Source organism: Lathyrus oleraceus, chromosome 2 (genome assembly GCF_024323335.1).
Source record: "Lathyrus oleraceus cultivar Zhongwan6 chromosome 2, CAAS_Psat_ZW6_1.0, whole genome shotgun sequence".
In the NCBI taxonomy this organism is placed as follows: domain Eukaryota; kingdom Viridiplantae; phylum Streptophyta; class Magnoliopsida; order Fabales; family Fabaceae; genus Lathyrus; species Lathyrus oleraceus.
Window position 1 is genome coordinate 444,741,288 of NC_066580.1, and position 23,079 is coordinate 444,764,366.

General features: G+C 35.8%; 1 protein-coding gene across 1 annotated transcript; it reads right to left on the reverse strand.

The window, feature by feature from the left end:
• Positions 1 to 11,532: 11,532 nt before the first annotated feature.
• On the reverse strand, positions 11,533 to 16,115 carry LOC127120190 (D-2-hydroxyglutarate dehydrogenase, mitochondrial). The gene is made up of 14 exons (XM_051050597.1): positions 15,606 to 16,115; positions 14,863 to 14,964; positions 14,692 to 14,739; positions 14,244 to 14,314; positions 13,767 to 13,885; positions 13,401 to 13,496; positions 13,217 to 13,326; positions 13,049 to 13,129; positions 12,772 to 12,872; positions 12,577 to 12,685; positions 12,283 to 12,388; positions 12,111 to 12,196; positions 11,888 to 12,013; positions 11,533 to 11,789 (listed from the first exon to the last, which is right to left on the reverse strand). The coding sequence occupies exons 1-14, from the start codon at positions 16,071 to 16,073 to the stop codon at positions 11,700 to 11,702; spliced, it is 1,713 nt and encodes a 570-aa protein (XP_050906554.1). The 5' UTR covers positions 16,074 to 16,115; the 3' UTR covers positions 11,533 to 11,699.
• Positions 16,116 to 23,079: the final 6,964 nt, after the last annotated feature.

The window sequence follows — 23,079 nt, forward strand, 5'->3', positions numbered from 1 at the left end:
AAATTGTCCAAATTTCTGATCCAACATTTGTCCCCTGTAAAACATAATTTCATAAATAAGAGAAACTATGAACACGTATTGCTTTTAGAACCGATCTCATTTATAATTTTACATAGATTTTCTTTGGAAGTCATATATTGCTTTTGAATGTGCATCCAACCACCCTTTATAAATTAAGTGATGTGTATTAATAAAATGTTATCACATAAAGTTAACTTTTAAAATCAAAAGATATATGGTAATTTTTAACCATATATAACTTTTTATTAATGTAAATTTTAATTAATTAAATTTTTAAGTTATATTTATATAAATAAAAATTTACATTTTAGGGACTTTTTATATATCGAGACTATTACTGTTCAAAAACTATATTATTTTGTTGTTACTCAATACTCTTAGAGTGTGTTTGAATAAGGCAATTGAAATTTTTTAAATTTTAAATATTTCAAATAATTCAATTGAAATTCATTAATTTTTAAATTTTTTTGTTTGGATAGAATATTAAAATGATTCATTATTAATTTTTTTGATTATTTTTATAAATTTTAAATTTTTTAGGCCAAATTTAAAATATAAAAAATAGAGACTAATTTATATTTTTTGAAAACTTAAATGGACCAATTTATAAATTTTAAAAATTATTAGGTATTTATTTGCATTTTTTTTAAATTCTGAAGGTAGATTTGAATTTTATATAAACTATGAAGGAATTTAAATTTCTAAATAATTCAAATGGTTCAATTGAAAATCATTCACTTTTAAATTTTTTTTTAAATTTTTTTGGCATATCATGAAACTCAGTCTCCACTGAATCGTCATTAAACAGCCAACCATAGGCATAACACAGACTATCAATTAAAACTGATATTCCATAACAGTGAGGACCGTAGCATGGATCGAAGGTCAGATGTTTTCTGATACACAAGATCCTCAGTTGAGGCAGGTGTAGAGCATACTTGCATCTATGTGGGGGATTATGATATGAATATAGTAACTAAAGCTTTTAGGGAGAAAGAGAGGATATTTAGAACATAGTTGTTCTTGAACACACAAAGAGTTTTTATTTATGATTGCTTGATGAAAATAGCTTACAAGAGCCCTCCTTTTATAGGCAAGGAGGAGCATAAAAGACAAAAGCAATACTATTACAAGCATGGCATTATAGAAATGCCTTTTTCTAAAGGTCCGACACCCTTATCTCTAAAGCATACATAATAGAGTTACTTTTACACAAAAAGACGAGAAAATACTATTCATAAGCATGCTAATGGCCCATAAGGGACACTTGTCACCTAGTCTTTGAAAATGGGTTCATGAGATGGGGACATGTTCTGATCGGATAAGTTCTCATCAGAAAAACAATCTCCATAACGTGATGACTCATGTTGCCAGATGTCATCCATCATGTAAGTGTGATCCATCAATTTTCTATTAGCTTCTTCCACTTGTCCTTCTGAGAATTCAGCTTCCATTGGCGAGTCTGGATTCTGTTGTATGGCTTGAGTTGAGCTTTCTCCAACTTCTGGTCTTCTGAACTTTCCATGACTTATACAAGTTGCATTATCATCAAAGTTCTTTGGGTCATAAAGATTGATACAGTTGACATATTCCATTAATTCCCTTGTGATTTTTAGACTGGGAGGATAATCATCGATTGTTTCCCATAAGTGGACATAACTCTTACAATTAAGCAACTTTGTTTCTGGATCTGTCTGATAAGGCCTGTGTAGAAAGAAAACAGACTTGAGCTTGTTAATAGCTTCTAAGGCTAATCTTCTCTCTTTGACCTCGTCTATGACTGGTTTTAATTGATTCCTCCACCATTGCAATGGAGAATACCATTCAAGAGTAGTCCAAATCAAGGACTTGTGATTTTTGGGATCCATCAGGTGTTGATACATGGCTTCAGTGGGAATAAGAACGGGCATATAATACAATACTGTGGCACACCAGATATACCATAAATGGTTTTTTGTGAATTTGGCATTTGGGTTTATTAAAATTGGTAGGAGGAAAGGTGTGTCAGGGAAATAAGGAGTATGATCAGGGAGTTTATTCCTTATGATTTTTGTCATGTAATAGAAGAGATTGTTCCTGGCATATTGTTTGAGCTGAGATGGTGAAGAGGAGACTGTTATTCCTGGAGGGAGAGTTCTGGTTGTGGATGCATGATCTGGCAGTGGTTTGACCATAAGAATCAAAGGGAAAGTGTGTTTGGCTGTGATAATCTGGATAGGTTTCATAGGTCGGGATAGTAGATCCGGAATCACATTTTGGGTCCCTTTGATGTGTTTTACCGAGAAATCATATCTGGAAAACCAATCTTTGAGGCGAAGGGTTTGAGGATCCGGTGGCATCTTATTTTTAAATTCAAGGATTTTGGGAAAAGATGAATTATCCATCTGTACTTCAAACTGGTAGCCTCTTAGATGGAAGTCAAACTTTTGAATTCCCATTTTTACGGCAAGAGCTTCTTTGTAAGTAGTGTGATAGTGTTTTTCAGCTTCTTTAAATTGGCCACTGGCATGACCACAGTAGTATCTTTTCCCTTCAAGTTCCTCTATCAAAACTGCTCCCCAATAGTGATCACTAGCATCAGTCTGCAGGATTCTTTTCCCATTTCCAGGGATTTTTAGGGCAGGTGGAGTTTGTGCGATCTTCTTCAAGGCTTTTACTGCTTCGGTTTGCATTGTTCCCCACGGTGGGGGGTTTTTCTTTAACATTTGTGATAGAGGGCTTGTGTATTTCGCCAGTCTTGGAAGGAAATCTCTGATATAATTAATTATACCAAGAAATTGTTGGATTTGTTTGACAGTGAGGTTTTCATCAGGAAAGTTTAACAGTTCTTGGGCAATATGGGGTTGAGGTTGGTATTTCCCTTGGGAGAAATGCATCCCTAAAAAGTCAATCTCTGTTTGGCCCAATTGACTTTTCCTTTCAGAGAGCATAATTCCATGTTGTTGGGCTATTTGAAGAAATCGGCCCAATAGTTGTTTATGGGTCTTTTCATCTTTTGAGAACAATAGCACATCATCAATATAGATGAGGATACTATTGAGAATGGGTTCAAAAATTCTTGTCATGGCCTTTTGGAAGAGTGACGGCGCAACTTTAAGCCCAAATGGTAACACAGTCCATTGGTACTGGGCGTTGGGAATGCAAAATGTTGTTTTGTAACGATCCTCTGGATTGATACCCAATTGCCAAAATCCTGACTTAAGATCGAACTTAGAATAGATTTGGGCATCTTTGATGAAAACATTTAAGGACGAGGCCTTCGGAATGGGGAATTTATCATCTTTGAGAAAATAATTTAGAGGTTTGTAATCAATTACTAGCCTCTTTTTCCCTCTTAACTTTTCAGATCTTTTCTCCACATAAAATGCTTGACAAGCCCATTCTGATTTGGTGGGCTCTATCAGACCTTGCTTGAGCAACTGGTGGCATTCCTCCCTTGCCAATGAATAATCTGATGGACTCATTCCTGGATGAGTGGCCTTGGTTGGGTTAATATCTTCATTTAGCTTAAAAGGAAGTTGAACAAAAAAGTCCTTATTTTTCCATAGGGGTTTCGGATGGCGGAATTCTTCATGGTTGTCTGCGCAGAGTTTGAGTAGGTTGGTCTTGATTTCTTCATAACCAGCAGGGATCTTAGACAAGGAATATAGTTTCATTATTCCGGAATAAGGCTTGAATTCTCTTTTGAACTTGATTCCTGTGGGGAGAATTTGAAGCCTGTTTGCTGCTGAATAGACATCCATTCCTACTACAATATCTTTGTTTGGAAGATTACTGCCAATGACCCTGGTCCAGACGATGCAGTCGGGGAAGAATTTTATTCCTATTTTCTCCTTGGTCATTAGATCTGTCTTGAAAACTTTCCCATCTGCTGCTACAAAGTATGCGGCATGTGTTACCCATGATTCTGCTGGGAGAATGCTAGGGTTCATCATTGTAATCTGGGCCCCAGTGTCCATGTAAGCTATAACTTTCTTTGGACGTGAAAACTTCGTCGCAAGGACATGAACTTCAACACAAGGGAGAGGTGGAGTAGGAAGAGAACTTCCTATTTCTTTGAAGGAGTAAACAGGGAGATATCTGCCATCTTCTAACTCCGAAGATGATGATTCATCAGACGAAGAGTCTTGGAGGGCAAAAATTGTTTCTTCGTCAGCAGAGCTTTGCTCAGAATACAATGATTCTAAGTCTCCTTCTAAAGGTTGAAGAGAGTTAATCAGTTTTGCGGCTTTATGAGTATTATTAGGACATTCTTTAGAGAAATGTCCCTTCTTTCCACAAATAAAGCATCTCTCATTTTTCCCTTTTCCTCTAAAAGGTTTTCTTCTGAAAAACTTCATATTCTTCCTTTTCTTTCCCTTGAAGGTCCTATGAGACTTGGTGTATTTTTGTCTTTGGTGTTTCTTTTTTGTTGTACAACTACACCTTTTGTCTTTACATTTAATCTCCAGGTAGGGTTTTCTACACGCGTGTGTGAATTTTGACTTTTGTTCTATAACTTCAGAAAATTGGTGATGAAAACTGCAAAGCTTTTCAAGTGCTTCTAGTGTCACCTGGTGAATTTGTCCAAGACTCATGGTTTGGATATCTCTTTGAGTTGTGGCTAACATTCTATGGATTTCTGGTTGGAGCTCTTGTGGTAGAGAGGAGACATAGGTATTCTTGAGACTAGGGTCATTATATCCATTAAGGACATAATATCTCTGTGCCATTCTGTGATAGTGTCTGTCAAGATCCTTTGTTTTGAGGGAACAACACTTCATCTCAAAGAATTCTTGTCTGTTCTTCCTATCAAACATCTCCATATCACCGATAAATTCACGGTGAAGCACACCAAGAACATTAGCTGTAGTTTCTAAACGGTGTAACTCATCTTGTTTGAAGGTTCCAAGATTGTGATACCATTCTTTCATTGTGCCTGTCATCCTACAGCAAAATTCTTCAATGATCTTATAGCTATCTGCACTTGTTTTCATCATCTGGGTGTCAAGCCAAGCTCCAAATTCAAGTAGTCTTTTCCTCCAGCGACTGGGTGGAATGTCATCAAAGGTGAACCAGGGACCGCCATTTGGTTTAATCCTTTCAGGGATCAGAGTTTCTTCAGGGGACTCTTCTTCAAAAAAGGAATCTTCCTCTTTTATATTTGCCATGAAGAGTCTTGGGATATAGTTGTCTTCAGATTCTGATTTTGAGGAAACAGATTATGGTGTTTCATCAGTAGATGTTTCCTGATCAGAGTTATTGTCACTATCTGTCGAGGACTCATCTTCCTTGTGTGCCGATGTTTCAGCAAGGTGGTGATTTTTCTGGGAAGATTCGTACTTTCTGGTGATCGCCATGGCTTGGAAACCTTTATCTAGAGTTTCTTCTTCCTTTTGGATTTTTGGAGGAGGTGTTTCAGGGATATCCTGAGAGTCTGAGGATGAGGCGCTTAGGCAGGAAGCTTTGCCTTTTGTCTTGGAGGTCGAGGGAGTTGAAGTTCTAGTAGATTTTGGCCTGTAAGCTGTAGGTATGTATCTAGCCTGCTCTGGTGGTGATGAAGCATAGGTAGGGTAGAAAGGAGAAGGCCTTTCTGGTTGTTTAAAATATGTAGGAAAAACAGGAGGGTCAAAGAAAGAGTTTTCAACGGGCTTGGGCTTTCTTTCATGAGAGGCTCTTAAGAAATCATCTATCTCTTTTACTTGGCCTTGTAGATTTCTGATCTCTCTTTCCTTTTGGTCAAAGGTTTTGCCAAAAGTTCTTTCTTCTAACATCTGCCGCAAATCACGATCCAGTTGAGATACTTGGGCTTTTAAGCTCCTGTAGTGCTTCTGCATTTTTTGGGATAAAACCTTGAGATTATCATCTGTCTCATCAATTTTCTCAGCAATCTTATCTACCCTTTTGTCAAGGCTCTGGAGAATCTCATTTTGAGAAACCATGTTTTCAGATTGCCAGTTTAGCACTTCTTCAGCTTGGGTTAAAGGCTTAAGTTTCCCATCGGGCTGGACTTCACTGGGATGAATGAAGGGTTTAGATGTTCTGCCTGTGATTGGATCCATTTTCCTTTCCAGGGAAGGAAATTGTCGTTCGTACTATGGAGTTGCAGCTGAGTACATAAAACAAGGAATTGGTTGGACGACAGTTGGAGGATGTAGTGGCTTACAATGGTCTGTTGGTGACCATGTAACAAGGGTTGGATCATCAGGTGGTAACAATCCTTCTTTCCTGAGGATTTTTAGTCCTTCTTCGTAGATAGAGAGGGGTTTCTTTTTCCCATGGATTCCTACCCATGGACCATTGTCTGGATCAAATCTTCTTTGAGGAGGTGGAGAGGGTTTACACCTCCCCTTTTTATTTGTTTTGGGAAGAATGATATCTCGGTCAATATCATTGTCGTGCATCCAGCAGTCACAATCTGAGTCACATCTGGTAGGATCAACATCCCAGATGAAGTGGCCATCTATTTTATCAGTGTAGATGGGTTTTCCTTCTGATGTAACAGCATGGACAGGACACCAGTCTTCTTTTAAAACTGGTTGGATCATCATTGTCTGGAAGATTGGAGATATTGAAGTCGACCCTTCGTCTGGCTTTTTGAAAATCGTCTTGACCCTCTTGTCAATAGATCTTCTGAAAGTAGCCTCTTGGGATTGGATAGGCCTTCTATCAACATGAAGTCTCTCGTAGTTGGTTATCCATTCAAGTGGAATTAGTTGAGTTAACTCTTCCCTTGTAATTCTTCTCGGAATTTGAACTATAGAGGGTATGTCTTCTTCTCTATTGGTGACAACCAATAGTGAATCAGAGGAGCAACCTGAGAGAGGAAGATCTATCGAGTGATTCTGTAAGCGGTATATTATCTAGTGATGGAGAGTGGCTGACATAGCTTCTGGTACTTGGTCAGTTCCAGTGATTTGAACCTGTACTTTAAGTCTCGTGGATAGAGTATTATCACTAAGACTCACGTTATAATTAGGAAAAATGGTGAGGACGACACTTCCTGCATGCAGCGTGGTGAGAACAGTTCCTATCACAGCGTTTTCATAGTGGAGGTAGCTCGAGTCCAATAGAGCTATTTTGCAAAAGACAGGTTGGTTCTTCCTTCCGTGTAGGGAAAGGATGAGCCTGACAGCCCCAAAGTGTAAGGCTGTATATCCTTCAGTCTTCCAGTGATTTATGAGATACTGGGGAATCTCCAAATCTACGTACTGCTCCTGGTTCGTAGCTCTTAAGCTACATTGGTCTAGTCTAGACGACTGGACATATTCTTTCATATGAGGGCGGTTTGTAGAGATAAGATTTCGGATGGATCTGGTAACACTTCTTTGTCTTTTGAAGATGTTGTACGGACTTAATAGAGGAGGTATTGTTTCGGAAATTTGAGCATCTTCTGGAACATGAGAATACTCAATAAGGTTTTCTATTTTATGAGAATTTATCTTTTTACAGAGTTTAGGGAGAGATAAGGAAGAAGTAGTAGTAATAGGTTGAGTGTTTGGTTCAGGTGTTTCCATGTGTAAGTGGTTTTCTCCCTTACTTACTTTCTTTACTAATATTCACACCATATGCACCCCTTCTTGTTTGCATGAAATATTAAAATGATTCATCGTCAAAATTTTAGGTGTCATTTTCATAAATTTTAAAAAATTTAGATCAAATTTAAAATAAGAAAATTATGGACCAATTTTCAATTTTCTTAAAATTTAAAAGGACCCATATATAAAATTTAAAAATTATTATGGACTTTTTAATAAATTTTTTGAAAATTTTAGAAATAAATTTAAAATTTTCATAAAATATGAGGACCATCTTACAAAATTTGAAAAATTAATAATAAAAAATTTAACATTGACATTATATAAAGTGAAGAAGTAATTTAAAATTCTTTATAATGTCATTTTAAATTCAATAAATATACATGAATAAAATATTTTATAAATTTATATCATTTTAATGATTCTTCATATTTTTATCAAAATAATAAATTTTGATCAAATCAATTTAAATTTCTTTAAAAAGATTACTTTCATTCCTAATGCAAACATTGGATATTTAAAAAAATTACTTTCATTCGTAATGCAAATCAATTTAAATTCTAAATGTTGGATATTAAAATATGTTTGACTTTTATTTTAAAAATCTATAAAATAATGCAAATATGTGATTGTAATAAATTAAAATATAAATCTTTTTACATTGACAGTGCATATTAATTAATCTCTTATTAAAATATTTCATTCAAAAATACTTTTAGAATTCTCTATTTCTTCTTACCAAACTTTTTTCTATTTGAGATTTTTTGTTCGATCTACTCCTTCTCATCTTGCCTTATTTTCTAGCTTTGATGTGTATTTTAGTTAATTTGTATACTCATATGCTGTTAATTAGGATATAATTGAAAATTGCGGTGTGTGTCTGATTTGGTTTTTCGGTGACTCTCTCTCTTGAATTTTTCTTCCTATGGTCTGATTTTAAAATATATATTTTGGGTTATTTTTCCTTTACTAGTGAACACTAGGTCTTCGTTTTCGATATTGATTATTCTAGGTAGCCTTTACAATCACATTTTGTTCCATTTTATGGGTTTATAAGAGTGTTATGATTTCTTTCTAGTAATTTGTTATTTTATAGGGTTTTCAAGTTTTATTACTATGTTTTGTACTTTAAAGGTTTTTACTATTTTGTTTTGGTAGGGGAAGTGTTGCATAATTTTTTCATGTGCTAGTTGATGAATTTTAAAGGTATTTCTTTAGTAGGAGTTATCCTTACAAATTTAGAGAATTTTAAATTCTTGTGTTAATTTTTTGTTTAAATAGTGTGCAGCAAAATAGGAAAAGAAAATATTTACTATATGGTTAATTTATAGTAATGTTGGTTAATTTATAGTAATGTTAAAAATGAAGTAAAATTGGTTGGTGTTTGTCCCCGCTCTTTACTCATGGCCATCATCTTAGCCACCTGTCTTTTGAGAGTGCTCTTTGAAGGGTTGTTCGATCACGCGACATCGTTCGTTACATAAGCAATGCACAAATTCCTCCCCTTTTTTTGTCTTCTTCTCCATCAGCCACGACTTCAATGACCTTTCTTTGGGATGTCTCGTACTTAAGGAAAGACCGTTTCTTCTTAGGTGAGTCTTCTTGGTTTCAGGGATTCCATCTCTGTTCCCGGTAATATTTCTTGTCTTTTTTTCAAATTTATTTGGTCAAGCGTCCATTCTTTGATAACTCTTTAATGACATCCTTCACTGGATGTAGTCATTGGTGTTGTGATCGTGACTTTTGGGGAAACGACAATATTTTGATTTGTCTATTCTATTGAACTCTTTAAGAAGATGGGAAGCTTTATCCCCCCTTTATCCCGACCTCTTTGAATTTGGTATTGGCGGCATATATTTTCTCTAGAAGTGTTCATACGGGTATAAGACGAACCTTTCAATTGGAACCCGCACTCCCTATCGTCTCTCCGTTTGTTAACATCTTTCTCAAAAAAATCTATCATACATGTGACCTTTCCTGGGATCCCCTTATCAACTAGAAACTCTTCTTCCTTGTTTATGCATGGTCGAGCCTTATTCATAAATTATTTCTTATTGTCCACTCCTTCTAGACCCAAGTTCTCCAAAAACATACAATCTGATTTTAAGCCCTTCTTAAAGATCCAACACTTTAAACTATATACCTCGTCTCGTACAACCATTGCCACTTGGTGAACTTGTCAATGTATTCTCACAAGGTCTCTTTCTTGCCATGCGTAATCCTACTAAGCACCATCATCGTAGTTGGCCTTTTTTGCGGTAAATTAAGAGGTAAACACGTCTCAAAAGTCCCCCCACGAATTTATTCTCCTGTCTGGGAGAGACGTTTACCACTTCCTGGTAGCTCCTATGAGGGTTAGTGCAAAGAATTTGCACTTGACAGGTCCTTCAACGTGATAATAATTCACTCGGTTATTAATATGCTTGATATGTTCGTCAGGATCCCCGATCCCTTCGTACTCAGATAACTTCAAAGGTTTCTCCAATGATCTATATATTCTATTCTCAAGAATATGGGCGGATAACATGTTCCTCCTTTGTTCAACTAACAGAGCAGTTACCTCAGACATCTCCCTTTCCCTTGTCTTGGGAACAAAGGAACAAGTTAGATTAGAAGCTTCTGAAGGAACATGGTTTCAACTTCTTTCTAACAAGCTTTGGGGGGGGGGGGGGGGGGGGGGGGGGGGGGGGGATTGGTGTCTCTCGCTCATGTGAGGCTGGGGAGATGGTGGAACTTCCTCGTGTAATATAGGCACTCAGACTGAAGTTGGATCTGGGACAACTACTGGACGACCTCGTGAAGCCATCTCACCTACAGTGCTTCCCCGAGGAAGAGTGAATTGTATGTTTTCTTCTAATCTCATGATCCTTTAAGCCAAGAGTTGTGAATTTCATTATTGCATCATATTGTACAGGTTATTCATCATATCAATTGCTCCTTTTGTATGCCTACGTTTTCCTACAACTGTTGGAGACCGGGAAACATCCTCGCTGCGGTCATCAAAGGCCGAGGTAGGTTGATTAGGTGGTCCGACTATATCAAGCGATTAACTAGGTAGGAAAATTGGGAGAGGTTGAGATATTTCTTGAACGACTTTTAGAGGAATCACATTCGAGCTAGTTAGATCTGATGGCAAAGTTATCATCACTAGATCATCTGATCCTGGTGGAAGATAAAGAGAAGGACTTTTGTTTGCTTCCGTCGTTGTAGCGCCGACGATGACGACTTTGGCAAATCTAATGGAGTTTGAATTAACCATAGTGAGAGTTGTGAAATTTCATATTTCAAGTGAGGAGATCAGTAGCTTGATGATTGAAGATCTGAGATCTGAATCTTTGACATAAGAATGAAGATTTCTTGTTGAAGTTCGTATGAATCAAAAGTCAATTCCCACATACGGCGCCACTGTTCCCCAAGGGTATCAGAATTGTGAGACTTCTTATGCAGTGCACTGAGCTTTCTGATATGGAGGCACATGGGTGTACTTGCAAAGGTAATACTCTAACACTCAAGTCAATGAAAAATGAGAAATAACAAGTAATGGAGATAAATTTGTATATTACATGTAAAATGACATGTTCCAGTATATATAACAAATGTAGTTATAACCGCTTTACGTGGAATGCAACATATGATACTGGGGTCATCCAATTGATCAAGACATTATATGATGATCTAGAGATTGCAATTGTTTGTGTTTGAGAGTCCTAATGTCCTCCTTTCTAGCTCTTTATCCTTAATAGTGTTTGTTATTGAGTCTTTCTTCCTAAGTCTTCTATGCAGTCCAAAAAACTCATAAAAAAATTCAAATATATGCTTTATTTTCTTTTTCTTACATTAGGATGTGATTTTCTTTGGAACTTTGGTCATATATTGCTTTTGAATGTGCGTCCAATCACAAGTTACCATTTATAGATTTCTTTTTTATTTTTCACGTCTAAAATAGTTTTTTTCTTAGCCACCCCTTGATAAAATATGGGTAATTTACCCCAAGTACCAATGAAATATTGTCACATAAAGTTAACTTTTAAAGTCAAACATGTTTGATATTATTTAACCATATGTAACATCTTACTATGCAAATTTTTATTCTTCTTCTATCAGGAAATTATTGGCATCAAATCAAACCCATGTTTACTATAGTATGTTTCATGCATCAGATTATGAAGTGATAGAGTGAGGAAGAACTTTATATGGATTGAGTATATGATTAGGATCCATCAAATTCTTTATTGAATTCATCACTTGCACCTGTCCAATTTGAAACAAATTTCGACTTTCAATTCACAAGTTTACGATTCTCAAACGGAGAATTAGCTTCAACTTAGAGTCGTCAATAATATACTAACCGTTTCACGCGACTTGCTGTAGAAAATCTCGTTAGCTTTCATTAGTCCCACGCCATGCTCCGCGCTAATACTTCCACGGTGCTTAGACGTCCATTCGTATACAAAAGGCTCAATTTGTGACAAGATCTGCAAAGTTTTAATGTTGTGCCATGATATTCTTATATAAAATTAAAGTTAAAATTTCATTCCTAACCATAAGTACTTGCGAGCTTGTTTGCGCTACCTTGTCGTCGTACTGAGGAACAGAAACGTTTAAATGCAGATTACCATCTCCAAGGTGACCATATCCGATTACATTAGCAGCATCACCTACAATGTTCAAACAAAATTGTAATGATGTTGATGTCCTAGAATGCACCTATATGATATAACTAATAATATGTAGGGCTTTTTACCTAGTCTAGAGCGCATTTCTTCGACAATAGTGTACAGATTTTCAAGAGGTATCGATAAATCGTACTTGTAAACAGCTCCTGCTTTCATCAATGCCTCTGGTATACCCTGAAGCAATTCAGTAAGATTTTAAAAGCCAAGAATTTGGATAGTCTTTTCAGCAAAAAGCAATGAAAATCTTTATATCGAAATTAAATTTTATTCAATGATGACAGAAAACCATTCTTGAAAAAAGAAAATTTAAAGAGCATAAAGTATTCCTCGGTAAAAAAGAATCAAGGATGAAAAATGTCAACCTCGCGTATATTCCAAAACGTAGATGCTTGATTTATGTCTTGTGCAAGAACACCATCCGCTATCAATTCATTTTCCATGGAGCCAAGTAGAAATGCTTCAAGCTTTTGTCTGAAAAATTCATAACAGGGTAAGTATAATATATATATCCTACCAAACGAAACAAATCAATCAGCATAACGTGGTAAGGACTTTACTTGTCCGAAGATTCATCACTGCCGGTTGTCTCGATCAAAACATAAAAGTCGTGCTGTGCATCAGGAAATGGATTCCGAGCACCGTCCAGGTGATTTGTGACCTGTTAGAAATCCAATCAGATCAGCGTGACTATGATCCGACTAGGGGAGAAAAGAAAATAAAGTTACAAAGTTCTGATCATTTTCTCATTAGTAGGAACTAGAATTTTACGCGAGTAATTCGTCTGAATTCAAAAATGTTTCTTGATCAAATCTAATCTAATTCAATCAAGATTACCAAGTCCATGGACTGGCTGTCCAAAAATTCAAATGCGGATAAAATCTCGCCGAGTTTCCTTTTTGCTTCTTGCAGCAGTTTCTGATAAGAAGAACAGAAACAAAAGTAATCAGATAAGATTAACGCCTAAAACTTCATAAATTCACAAAACAAGAACACTGATCGAACCTGGCAGCAGCTATAATCTTTGCAAGCAAGAAGAGCCACATTAACCGAAGATAACTTCGGTGGGGTAAGTATTGAAACCTTTGTTACTATTCCCAAGGAACCTTCACTTCCTACATCATTGTAAAGTTGAAGTTGAGTTACGGTCACGTCATTGGTTAGTTTTTCATTATTGTTAACTACATACCTATAAACAAATGTTTCAAATCATAGCCAGTATTATCTTTGCGCAATGTCTTAAGCATGTCAAGTACAGTGCCATTTGCTAGAACAGCTTCAACACCTGCCATACGATACAATCGGAAGTTTGATTCAGAATAATAAATTTAGTACTGGAAACAGAAAATAGTGGATCGAAGATGTCACTAAGTTTACAATTTATTAAGCAATCCCAGAAATCTATAACTCTCACTTGAAAAGACGCAAATGAATACAATCATCCAACTTTGGTACTTCGATTTTGGAAGTTTAAATTCTGATTATATGGAATAACAAGTAATACTCAACCTGTGATTGCAGAGTCAAGTTTTACTACTTAAAAATATTTTCTCACCAAGTACACTTCCATGAAGAGATCCATAACGAACAAGACGCAAACCACCGGCATTAGTTGAAACATTTCCACCAATCTGGCAACTCCCTTTAGCACCTAAGTCTAGGGGCATAATAAATCTGAATGAAAAGTGTACACAACTTAAATACAAAAAGCATACATCAAGGTCTTGAGTATAACTCAAATGGGCATAGAAAGGAGAATCAATAATCTATAACTTTTTAATAAAAAAAAAAGCATCTATAACTTTCAAAGACCTAAGTTATGCCACTGCACTTACGCCACATAGAACTTTGAGTATCAATATGATTTTGTCATGCAAAAACAGTCATCTAAGTTATGAAACTTCATTACTTTCTATAAGCTGAAATTAGATTAAAGTAAAGTAAAAAAGAACAAAAACCTGAGGGGATATAAATTACGAAACAGATATATGACAATTACAAAAAATAATACTTATAAAGTGAAAAAGATTACCCTTCATTGTCCATGAATGACATTAGATTTTCCAATATGCACCCAGCTTCACATACCAGTATTCCACTAACCTAAAACAGGCATTGGCAAAATCTTCAGAACTAATTATAAAAATCCTCGGTTATCATGTATCCTCACTTTCTTTATACATGATTTAACAAATTCTATTAAAATAGAAAATACAGATTTGATAGAAATTGGAATTACAAGGTAACTTGTGTAATCAAATGTTTGCTCATACAACAACAACAACAATAACAATCTGTATTGAGGCGAACGAGTTGGATGTGGATACTAATGAATTGCGTTGTGTATAACTTTACAGAAAAACAACTTCTAAGCCATAAGCGCTATTTCTGAACACAAAGTAAGCTAATCTAATATCCAAACACACACATAGGGAAGGGAAGTCATGACACATATGCCTTTGAAGAAGTAAATGGTCTACCTTGTCAAAAGATACGATCTTGTTCATTGAACTAAGACTAACAATCACCTGCAGCATTAGACAATAAGAAATCTGTCAATGTACAATAGGATACGCCAAAACAGTATAACATGTCTCCTTTAATGTAATGCCGAGTGTTTCGTTGGCAAGAGGAAGAGTTAAAGAGTATACTTCATCAAAGACGGGCACACTTCCACCTACAAGACCAGTGTTTCCACCTTGAGGAACAACGGCCAGGTTTCTGGAGTTACAGTATTTAAGAATCTCAGAAACCTGCAATATCGAAAAATGAAATACATAAGAAAGCTGTTTCAAATGCTTAGGTCCTGTTTGAATAAACCAATTAAATAAGCCTATTGCATAAGAGGTTATCATATAAATACTTATGTATAAGTTATTTCTATAACAGAAGACAAAATAGATTCAACTTCTTTCATATAAGCAATAAGCGGTTTTCATAAGTAATACTAGAGAGTTAATGAAAATAAACTGAAAACAGATTACAGATATGTCGTGACTCATGAGCATTCTTCATAAGCGTTTTCAAACAATCTCACAAATCCTTATGCGAGTAGATAATCTCATATAAATCAATCCAAACAGACCTTGTTTGAATAAATAGCTTAATTGAGTGTGTACTTTATAAGGCAAACAGACCTTGTTTTTATATAAGTACTAATGTAAAAGCTAAAATGCAGATGTTTTCATAACCTTTCCTAAGGAGATTTTGAAAATAAAAATCAGCTTATGAACATGTCATGAATTGTCTTCATAGCTTCTCAAACAGCACCACAAGTGTTTACACAAATGAATAAACTCAAATTAATCAATCCAAACAGTCATTAATTGAATCAATTGCTTATACTTTTCATCACATGCAAAAGAAAATGACAAAAAAAAGTAGATAAATGAACCTGATCAGTGTTGCAAGGCTGTAGAAGAATCTTACTGGAGCCTTTATACTTATGCATCCAATCAATATTAGCAGCACTGAGCTTATCTTCATCCTGTACAACATTTTTCTTCCCCAAAATCTCTTGAAAGTATTTAACATCATCATCATTCAACTCTGAGAATCTGGAGCTCCTCTGAACCACTCCACCCATTGAACCATAACAACATTTCTGATGAATTTCGAAAGGGTTTCCACCACCCAATTGCTCATTTTTCACGGAATTTCTCAGCGGATTGAAAAAAGACAAAGCTTTATGTTCCCCGGGAACAACATTGCGCTGTAATTGTGGGGAATTTTCATGAAAACCTGTTACTGATGTGAATTGAGAAGACGGTGATGCATAAGGTAGAAGAGATGGGTTTTGTTGTTGGTGATGATGGAAGCGTGAGAGGAAACGAAGTGTGTCTCTGCTATTCCGATTCATCATCTTCCCTGAAGTTGGATCCAAAAATATTATTTTTATTTTGAGAATTTATAAAAATATTTAATCAATAATAAAGTTGTTTCCGTAAATAAAAATATTTAAATTAATAATATTTTTTTTCTTATATAAATATTATTTTTGTTATATATATTTAGTTCATATTGAAAGAGTGTTTAAAATTTTAATGAATGAAGATGTAACTAAATAATTATATTATTATTATTTGTTTAATTTATAAATTTATCTTTTATAATTTAAATAAAATTTCAACTATTTTATTTTATTTTAATTTCAACTATTTTATTTTAATTTCATACATTATCACATGTTAAACATTGCTGAAAAGTTTTGATCCCAAAATTGGTCTTTCGTCAGCTAAAAATTGTAACATATGAATCATATATCTCAATCAACCAAATAATGAGACACTTGCTTCAACATATATTAACTATGTAATTGACATTATCTCTTATAAAAGCTAGCACAATATCAACTTCATTACAGCATGAATCAACCAATGAATTTACTATCTCTTGTAAATTACTTCACTAAATCTAGATGTTGGTAGAAAATGAATCGAATAGGATAAAATGTTGAATATTATTTATATGCACGCAAGCAAAAAATAGCATTAAGGTCATAACCAAACAATAAATTTATTTTACTAGCATGCCTCAACTTAAAGCGAATAGGTAAAACATCAACATAAAATTTATTAAGGTTGATTATAAAATTCAGAATGTTGTTCCTTGTTGGAATTACACCCGACCAGCAGCAAGCTTTGGATCCTTGCTCTGAGAAGCAATCATAATGTTGATAAACTTTGATTTAGACTCGCTAAAGCTAAGAAATAAAGGACCTCTTCTACGACGCTCTTGGATTTTTATAGGTTATTGGAAATAATCTCATTCGAAGCTTCAATCTCTTTGTGACTATCAACGTTGTTGCTAGCCAAAATATCAAACATTTCTTTCTGCAGTGGTATAGGCACGTCAACCTGTACAACGTAACATGCAGTTCCAGCAGGACAATCTCCAAAAAGCTTGATGTTATGCTCCAAATATATAGGCTTTGGTTGTGACAAATGGTCTAACAACTACGAGGTTTTGATCCCTCATTTTTATTTTGGTACGTAGGCACAAGTCTGAAGGTCTTGTCAAACACAAAAATATAATCAATTAATTCTTTTCTCATCCCCGCACTCTATTTTTCTCAAACATCATTTTATACCAAACACACATACACACATAAAAAAGGGCTCCCTAGGAGTACATATGACACTTTGGGTGCTAACATCTCCCCTCTGTGTAACTAACCCCCTTACCCGTAATCTCTGGCATTTTATTAGTTTTGATTTAAAAACTTCTTATCTTTAGGTTTTGTTCGTACTTTTCCCTTTTCCTTTGGAAACATTAAAAGTGCGGTGGCGACTCTGGTTTTATTGACGTTAAGCTTATCCATAGCTTGATGGTCATGAATTTACCGCTACAAAATTTATGTAGCGACTCTGTTGGAGAGTAGTCCTCAGTGGGTTTAGCCTAGTTTTTTTATGTGTATATATTTATATATTTGGTATTTGTATACTTGTTTGTATGATATAATATGTCTGTTGTGTTTGGTGATCTCTGAGTGGTGAGACAAGTTCTAACCCGAACTTGAGTGTAATCAAGATAAGAGGATGGTATAGTCATGTTCAACTTGTTTGGAGTAGTCCTTAACAAGTTGACTTTAGACCCATCTACTTAGTGGAGACCCTTTGGAGTTACTAATGTCACACAAGTTATTTGTGGTTAAGCATTACTTTCTCTGATTTGGGGTCCGAGAAGCTGAGGACCGTAGAACATTTAACCCAACTTGGCCTATTTAGGACGTAGTGTGGAGACTGTTCAGGTGTAGACCTGATAACAGTTGTTACATGATACTACACTCAGACGAGTTTCCCTTGAGAATATTATGGGTTGATGAGTTAGTCATCCTAACCTATAATATCTGATAGATGAGATTAAGACTCTGGAAACTTTTTAGAACATGATCTACACGTTTTTATCCTTAGTACATTCCTTTAGGATGATTATTAACTTGACTCCATGCTCGTGACTCACAACAAACCCTTCGATTCTTGGTTGATCCGATCAAGTCTTGTCAATATCAATGGAACTTGGATGTTGATAAGGTGAAAATCACAATCCACCAAAATGGATGATTGATCTTGATGATGAATTAATCCATCCTTTGACCTTTGTTTGTGTTTGCCTTGTGTGTGATCCCTTGTTTGTGATTGTTGTATTCATGCATTCATGCGCATCATAACATTCATCACAAAAATAAATTTCAAGGAACTGAGGTCTTATTTGCAAATATTTTCAGACTATGGATTATGGACGAAGGAACACTAAGAAGTACAGTTTCAGATGTCCTGATTTGAAAGAGCTAAGGAAGTTATCATCCTTTGTATTAGATCCCTTGGACTTAAAGCAACACCATGGGAAGCTTTTGTCTGTATTATCTGCTGATGTGGTTGAAGGACTCTTGAGTGTGTAGGTTCAGTTTTATGATCCTCTCTATCGTTGCTTCACTTTTCCCCATTATCACCTTATGCCTATGTTAGAGGAGTATGCCCATCTCTTGGGAATACCCGTTTCTGACAAGGTGTCTTTTAGTGGATTGAAGGCGATTCCCAGATCTCATATCATAGCTGAAGCTCTTCATTTGAAGAAGTCTGAGATTGAGACTCAATGGGTGAAGAAAGGAGGAATGTTTGGGTTGACTTCTGAGTTCCTCATTGGTAAAGCCACTGTCTTTGCTCAATCCGGTAGTGTGGATGCTTTTGAAGCCATCTTTGTGTTGCTCATCTATGGTTTGACTTTGTTCCCTAACATTGACGGTTTTGTTGATGTTAACGCCATTAGAATCTTCTTGATTGGGAATCTTGTTCCTACTCTGTTGGGTGGCATGTATTTCTCTTTACATTTGAGGAATTCTAAAGGTGGTGGGACTATTGTGTGTTGTGTTCCTCTTCTGTACAAGTGGTTTATTTCGCACTTGCCTCAAACGCCTGCTTTTATGGAGAACAAACAATGTTTACGGTGGTCCCAGAGACTTATGTCTCTCACTAATGATGATATTGTTTGGTATGATTTTGGATTGGGTAGCTTATATATTATTGATAGTTGCGGTGAATTCTCTAATGTGCCTCTCATTAGTACATAAGGAGGAATCAACTACAACCCTACTTTGGCTCGTTGTCAACTTGGGTTCCCCTTGAGAGATAAACCTAATAACACTCAGTTAGAAGGTATTTTCTATCGAGAGGGTAAAGATCTCCAACATTTGAAGCAGAAGATGATACATGCTTGGCATAATATGCATAGGAAAGGAAGATCCGGGCTTTGTCCTTGCAACTGTGTAGCTTTGGAAGCTTACACTACTTGGGTGAAGAAGGGAGCTTTGGAGTTGAAGATGTCGTATGCTTGTGAAAGACCTATGTCTTTGGTTGTGGCTGAGCCATCAACTCTCCCTAACCAATATATAGAGGAGTTAGAAGACGCACTCACGAAGATGAAGTAAGAGAGAGATATATGGGAAGAGCGATTCCATGTTGTAAGACCCCCAACTTTGACCCTAAGATCCCTCATGCTATTCTCATCATATGCATTAGCATTGGGATTACACCTTGGTATCCTCCTTACCCTTCATTCATTGGGTTTGCATTGGTAGAGATCACCAAGCATTTTTTATTGTATCATACTTCATTTTTCATTATTTACTAACTAAAATACCAAAAATATGTCATTGTTAGTCTAACTCTTTTGTAGGTAGTGTGTGTGTTCACCTATGCTTTATCAACCTCATATTTAGGGTTTAAGACTCTCATTGCAAGGAGATCAATCAAGAAATGGTTTACTATGGCTCTAAGTATCATATATGGATCCCCATGGCCTCCACATGTTATTTTGATCAAGAGATCATCAAGAGTTTGGAGTTGGTTTGCCTTGGAAACCCTAATTCATCTGGGTATCTTGTGTGACTTCTTCAATAAGTTTCTTCAACAATTGATCAAACATTTCAAGTTATACTTCAACTTACATCATCTTATGCATATATGATCCTCCATGAGTCCCAAAAGTCAAGAGGATATCAAGCTAGCAAGTTGGTTCCTAGTGGTTGACCAGAGAAAGTCAACTGGCCAAAACTGAGGTTCCATCGACCCTATCTCCTGCAATTTTTGTCATATGAAAATGATTCCAAGAGTAAAGTTACTCAAAATGACATTCCAAACAACTTTAATGTTGAATTCTAGAGCTAGTTTTTCTTGTAAAGTCATTTTTATGGTGAAAGATTATAGGTCATTTTGTCTAAACCCTAATTTGGAGGTCAACTTCCCAAGACCATAACTTGATCATTCTTTATAAGATGAAATCATCAAATTCAATATGTATACTTCAACTTTTATATTTGGAAGAATTGCAAACTCAACTTGCAAATGCATGTGCCAAGAGGAAACATTATAGGTCATTTTGGACCAATACCATTGAACACGTGATTTTCCTCAACTTCTAAAATGCATAACTCCTTCATGTAAAATCCAAATAAGGTCAAATTGATGACTAAATTAAATAGGTTTTAAATATCTACAAATTTGATGAAGGAACATTTCTTATTTGAAGTCCATAGAAAAAGTTATTCAAGGTGGAAGAAGTGAACATTTGACTTGGGACTTAGAAAAATTTCAAACATGTTTGATTTCCCAAACTTCCACCTCAAAATACATCATTATCCAAGCTTCAAATGAAAAAAATTTCAACATGAAAGATGTTCCCGTTGATCTCACCTTTCAAAAACATCCAAGATCATCTCATTTGGACCAAAATTGAAGGACTTGCGCATGACTTCATTATGGGAAGTGTTTTGGCAAGATTGAACTTCACATGATCATTTCCACTTGTATGCTTGCACATGATGGTTTCAGCAGACTTTGTACACGATTTGGGAGTGGATTGCATCACTCTTGAGGCCCAAATGATTGCCCATGCACCCATGCAAGGAAGTTTCTAATTTTGTCCAATTTTCAAGTGGTGTAAATATCAAATGCATTGCCTATTTAAACAAGCTTAAGGCTTCATATTCATCATCAACACCTTGCCCAAGCTTTGCTAGACCCCTACAAACCCTCACTGCCATAGAATTTTCTGAGATTTCTCTTGAAATCGAGCTTGAACTTCACCTTCTATTTGAAAGTTCAAACTCCAGAAATTCACTTCCATTTTCAGTCCATTTGGTTTCTACAAGCAAGAGGAGGAGAAAGCAATCAAATCCAGATCAAGATCAAGTGAAATTGGATCAACTCGAAGGTAATTTTTTAGAAACTTCTCCTCTTCGATTCTCTCTTATTTCTCCACTATTCTTGTTGATTTTTGGTTGTCTTAAGTCCTACCAATGTAGGCAATAAGATTGAGTTGCTTTGAGGTCAAATCGAAGCAACTCAGTTCATGATCCTCAAAATTCAACTCCCTGTATCTTTTTATATACTTGGAGTCTTGTCATTTACAGACTACCATTCTATTAAATAAAATTGAGCTTTTATCCAATTATTTCTACTCTTATTTTAATTCAGCCAAATAGTCTTAAATTTATTATGATCATTTTGAAATTAAAATTTTAAAATCAAAATCATGTTTTCTTAAAAATATAAAATCATTAAATTTAAGCAATCGATTTCATTTAAAAGGAATATCAACAACGGTTTGAACACGGTAAGCCATAAGTGTGGAGCATTATTGGTTCTCCCCAAGCAGTAGGCGCGATTTCTCTTTCATCCCCGATAGCACTCGGTATTTGTTGATTTCTCCAGACGGTTATTTCTCCATCATCCTCAGCTGAGTTGGTTGATTATTCCCCAGCCAAATTTATATTTAGTCTCCAGCAGAGTGCGAACATTTTGTTGCAGCAGTTTGTGTGGTTTCGACAGAACTCTGGTTTCCTCACCAGTCGCTATCAGATTCGCTCCCAGTCAGAGTTTCCTCCTGCTTTCTGAGCAGCTATTTGTGTTTATCCCCTGCAGGGTTCTCTCCCATTTGATATGGTGTTGACCTAAAATTCCCCGCAAAATTGATAACAGTTTTCCTCAGCAGATCTCTTCCTTCCCTGGCTAGGGTTGAGCCTTTGGAATGTTAATCTCTCTTTTCTCCAGCAGTTGTTTCCCTCTTTTGTGGATTGGCCGAGAATTGTATCGATGGTTCAAATCTGCGACATCTTTGTATCCTTTGAGATCGTTTTGTCACCATAATCATCATATATACATATACATATACATATACATATACATATACACTCATATAATTTCATTATTGCATCATCTCACATGTTGAGTTATTTTGTGATTCTTATTCTCTGTTATGGTGGTACCTTATCTCCATACAAGTTTGGTGTTTGTCCTCCTTCAATTGTAGAGTGTCATCCCCTTAAGCAGAAAGACTTTAACATTTCTCCTTTTCCCACTGAGTTATTTCCTCGTGGATGGTGATTATTTCAGTTTTCTCCCCAATTGATTATCTGGATGGAACCACTCCCCTTGAGTTATGTCCTCATTGAATTGAGTCTTGATTGACCGTTTCTTTCTAGATCTTACCTAGATGGATATTTTCGGTCTCCTAAGAGTGTATTACCCAGTAACTGGTAGTATTCTTCTTAGTTGGCAGTTTATTACTTCTTGCCTAATACCCGACAAAAGTAACCTTTTTCTCCCCAGCGGATTCGTTTTCACGTTTACCCAGGAAGTATATCCTTGATATGTTCATCCTAACCGATGATGGATATTTTCTTCCCTTGCTTTAAGTTTATCCTTGATGTGTTCATCCTAACCGATGAAGGATATTCTCATCTTTGGTATTCTACCCAGTAAAAAGGTAGTTATAATCCCTATTTATTTCCCAGAGAGTTAATCCTTGACATGTTCATCCTAACCGATGACGAGTTTCCTTCTCTTTGCGGTCTTCTGCCCAATAACTGG

Coding starts and splice junctions, on each gene's coding strand:
- LOC127120190 (XM_051050597.1), bottom strand. CDS start 16,073: ATGATGAATCGGAATAGCAGAGACACACTTCGTTTCCTCTCACGCTTC. Junction 13,886..14,243: donor TCATTCATGGACAATGAAGG/GTAATCTTTTTC, acceptor CTTTTCATTCAG/ATTTATTATGCCCCTAGACT. Junction 13,497..13,766: donor TCTTCATGGAAGTGTACTTG/GTGAGAAAATAT, acceptor ATCGTATGGCAG/GTGTTGAAGCTGTTCTAGCA.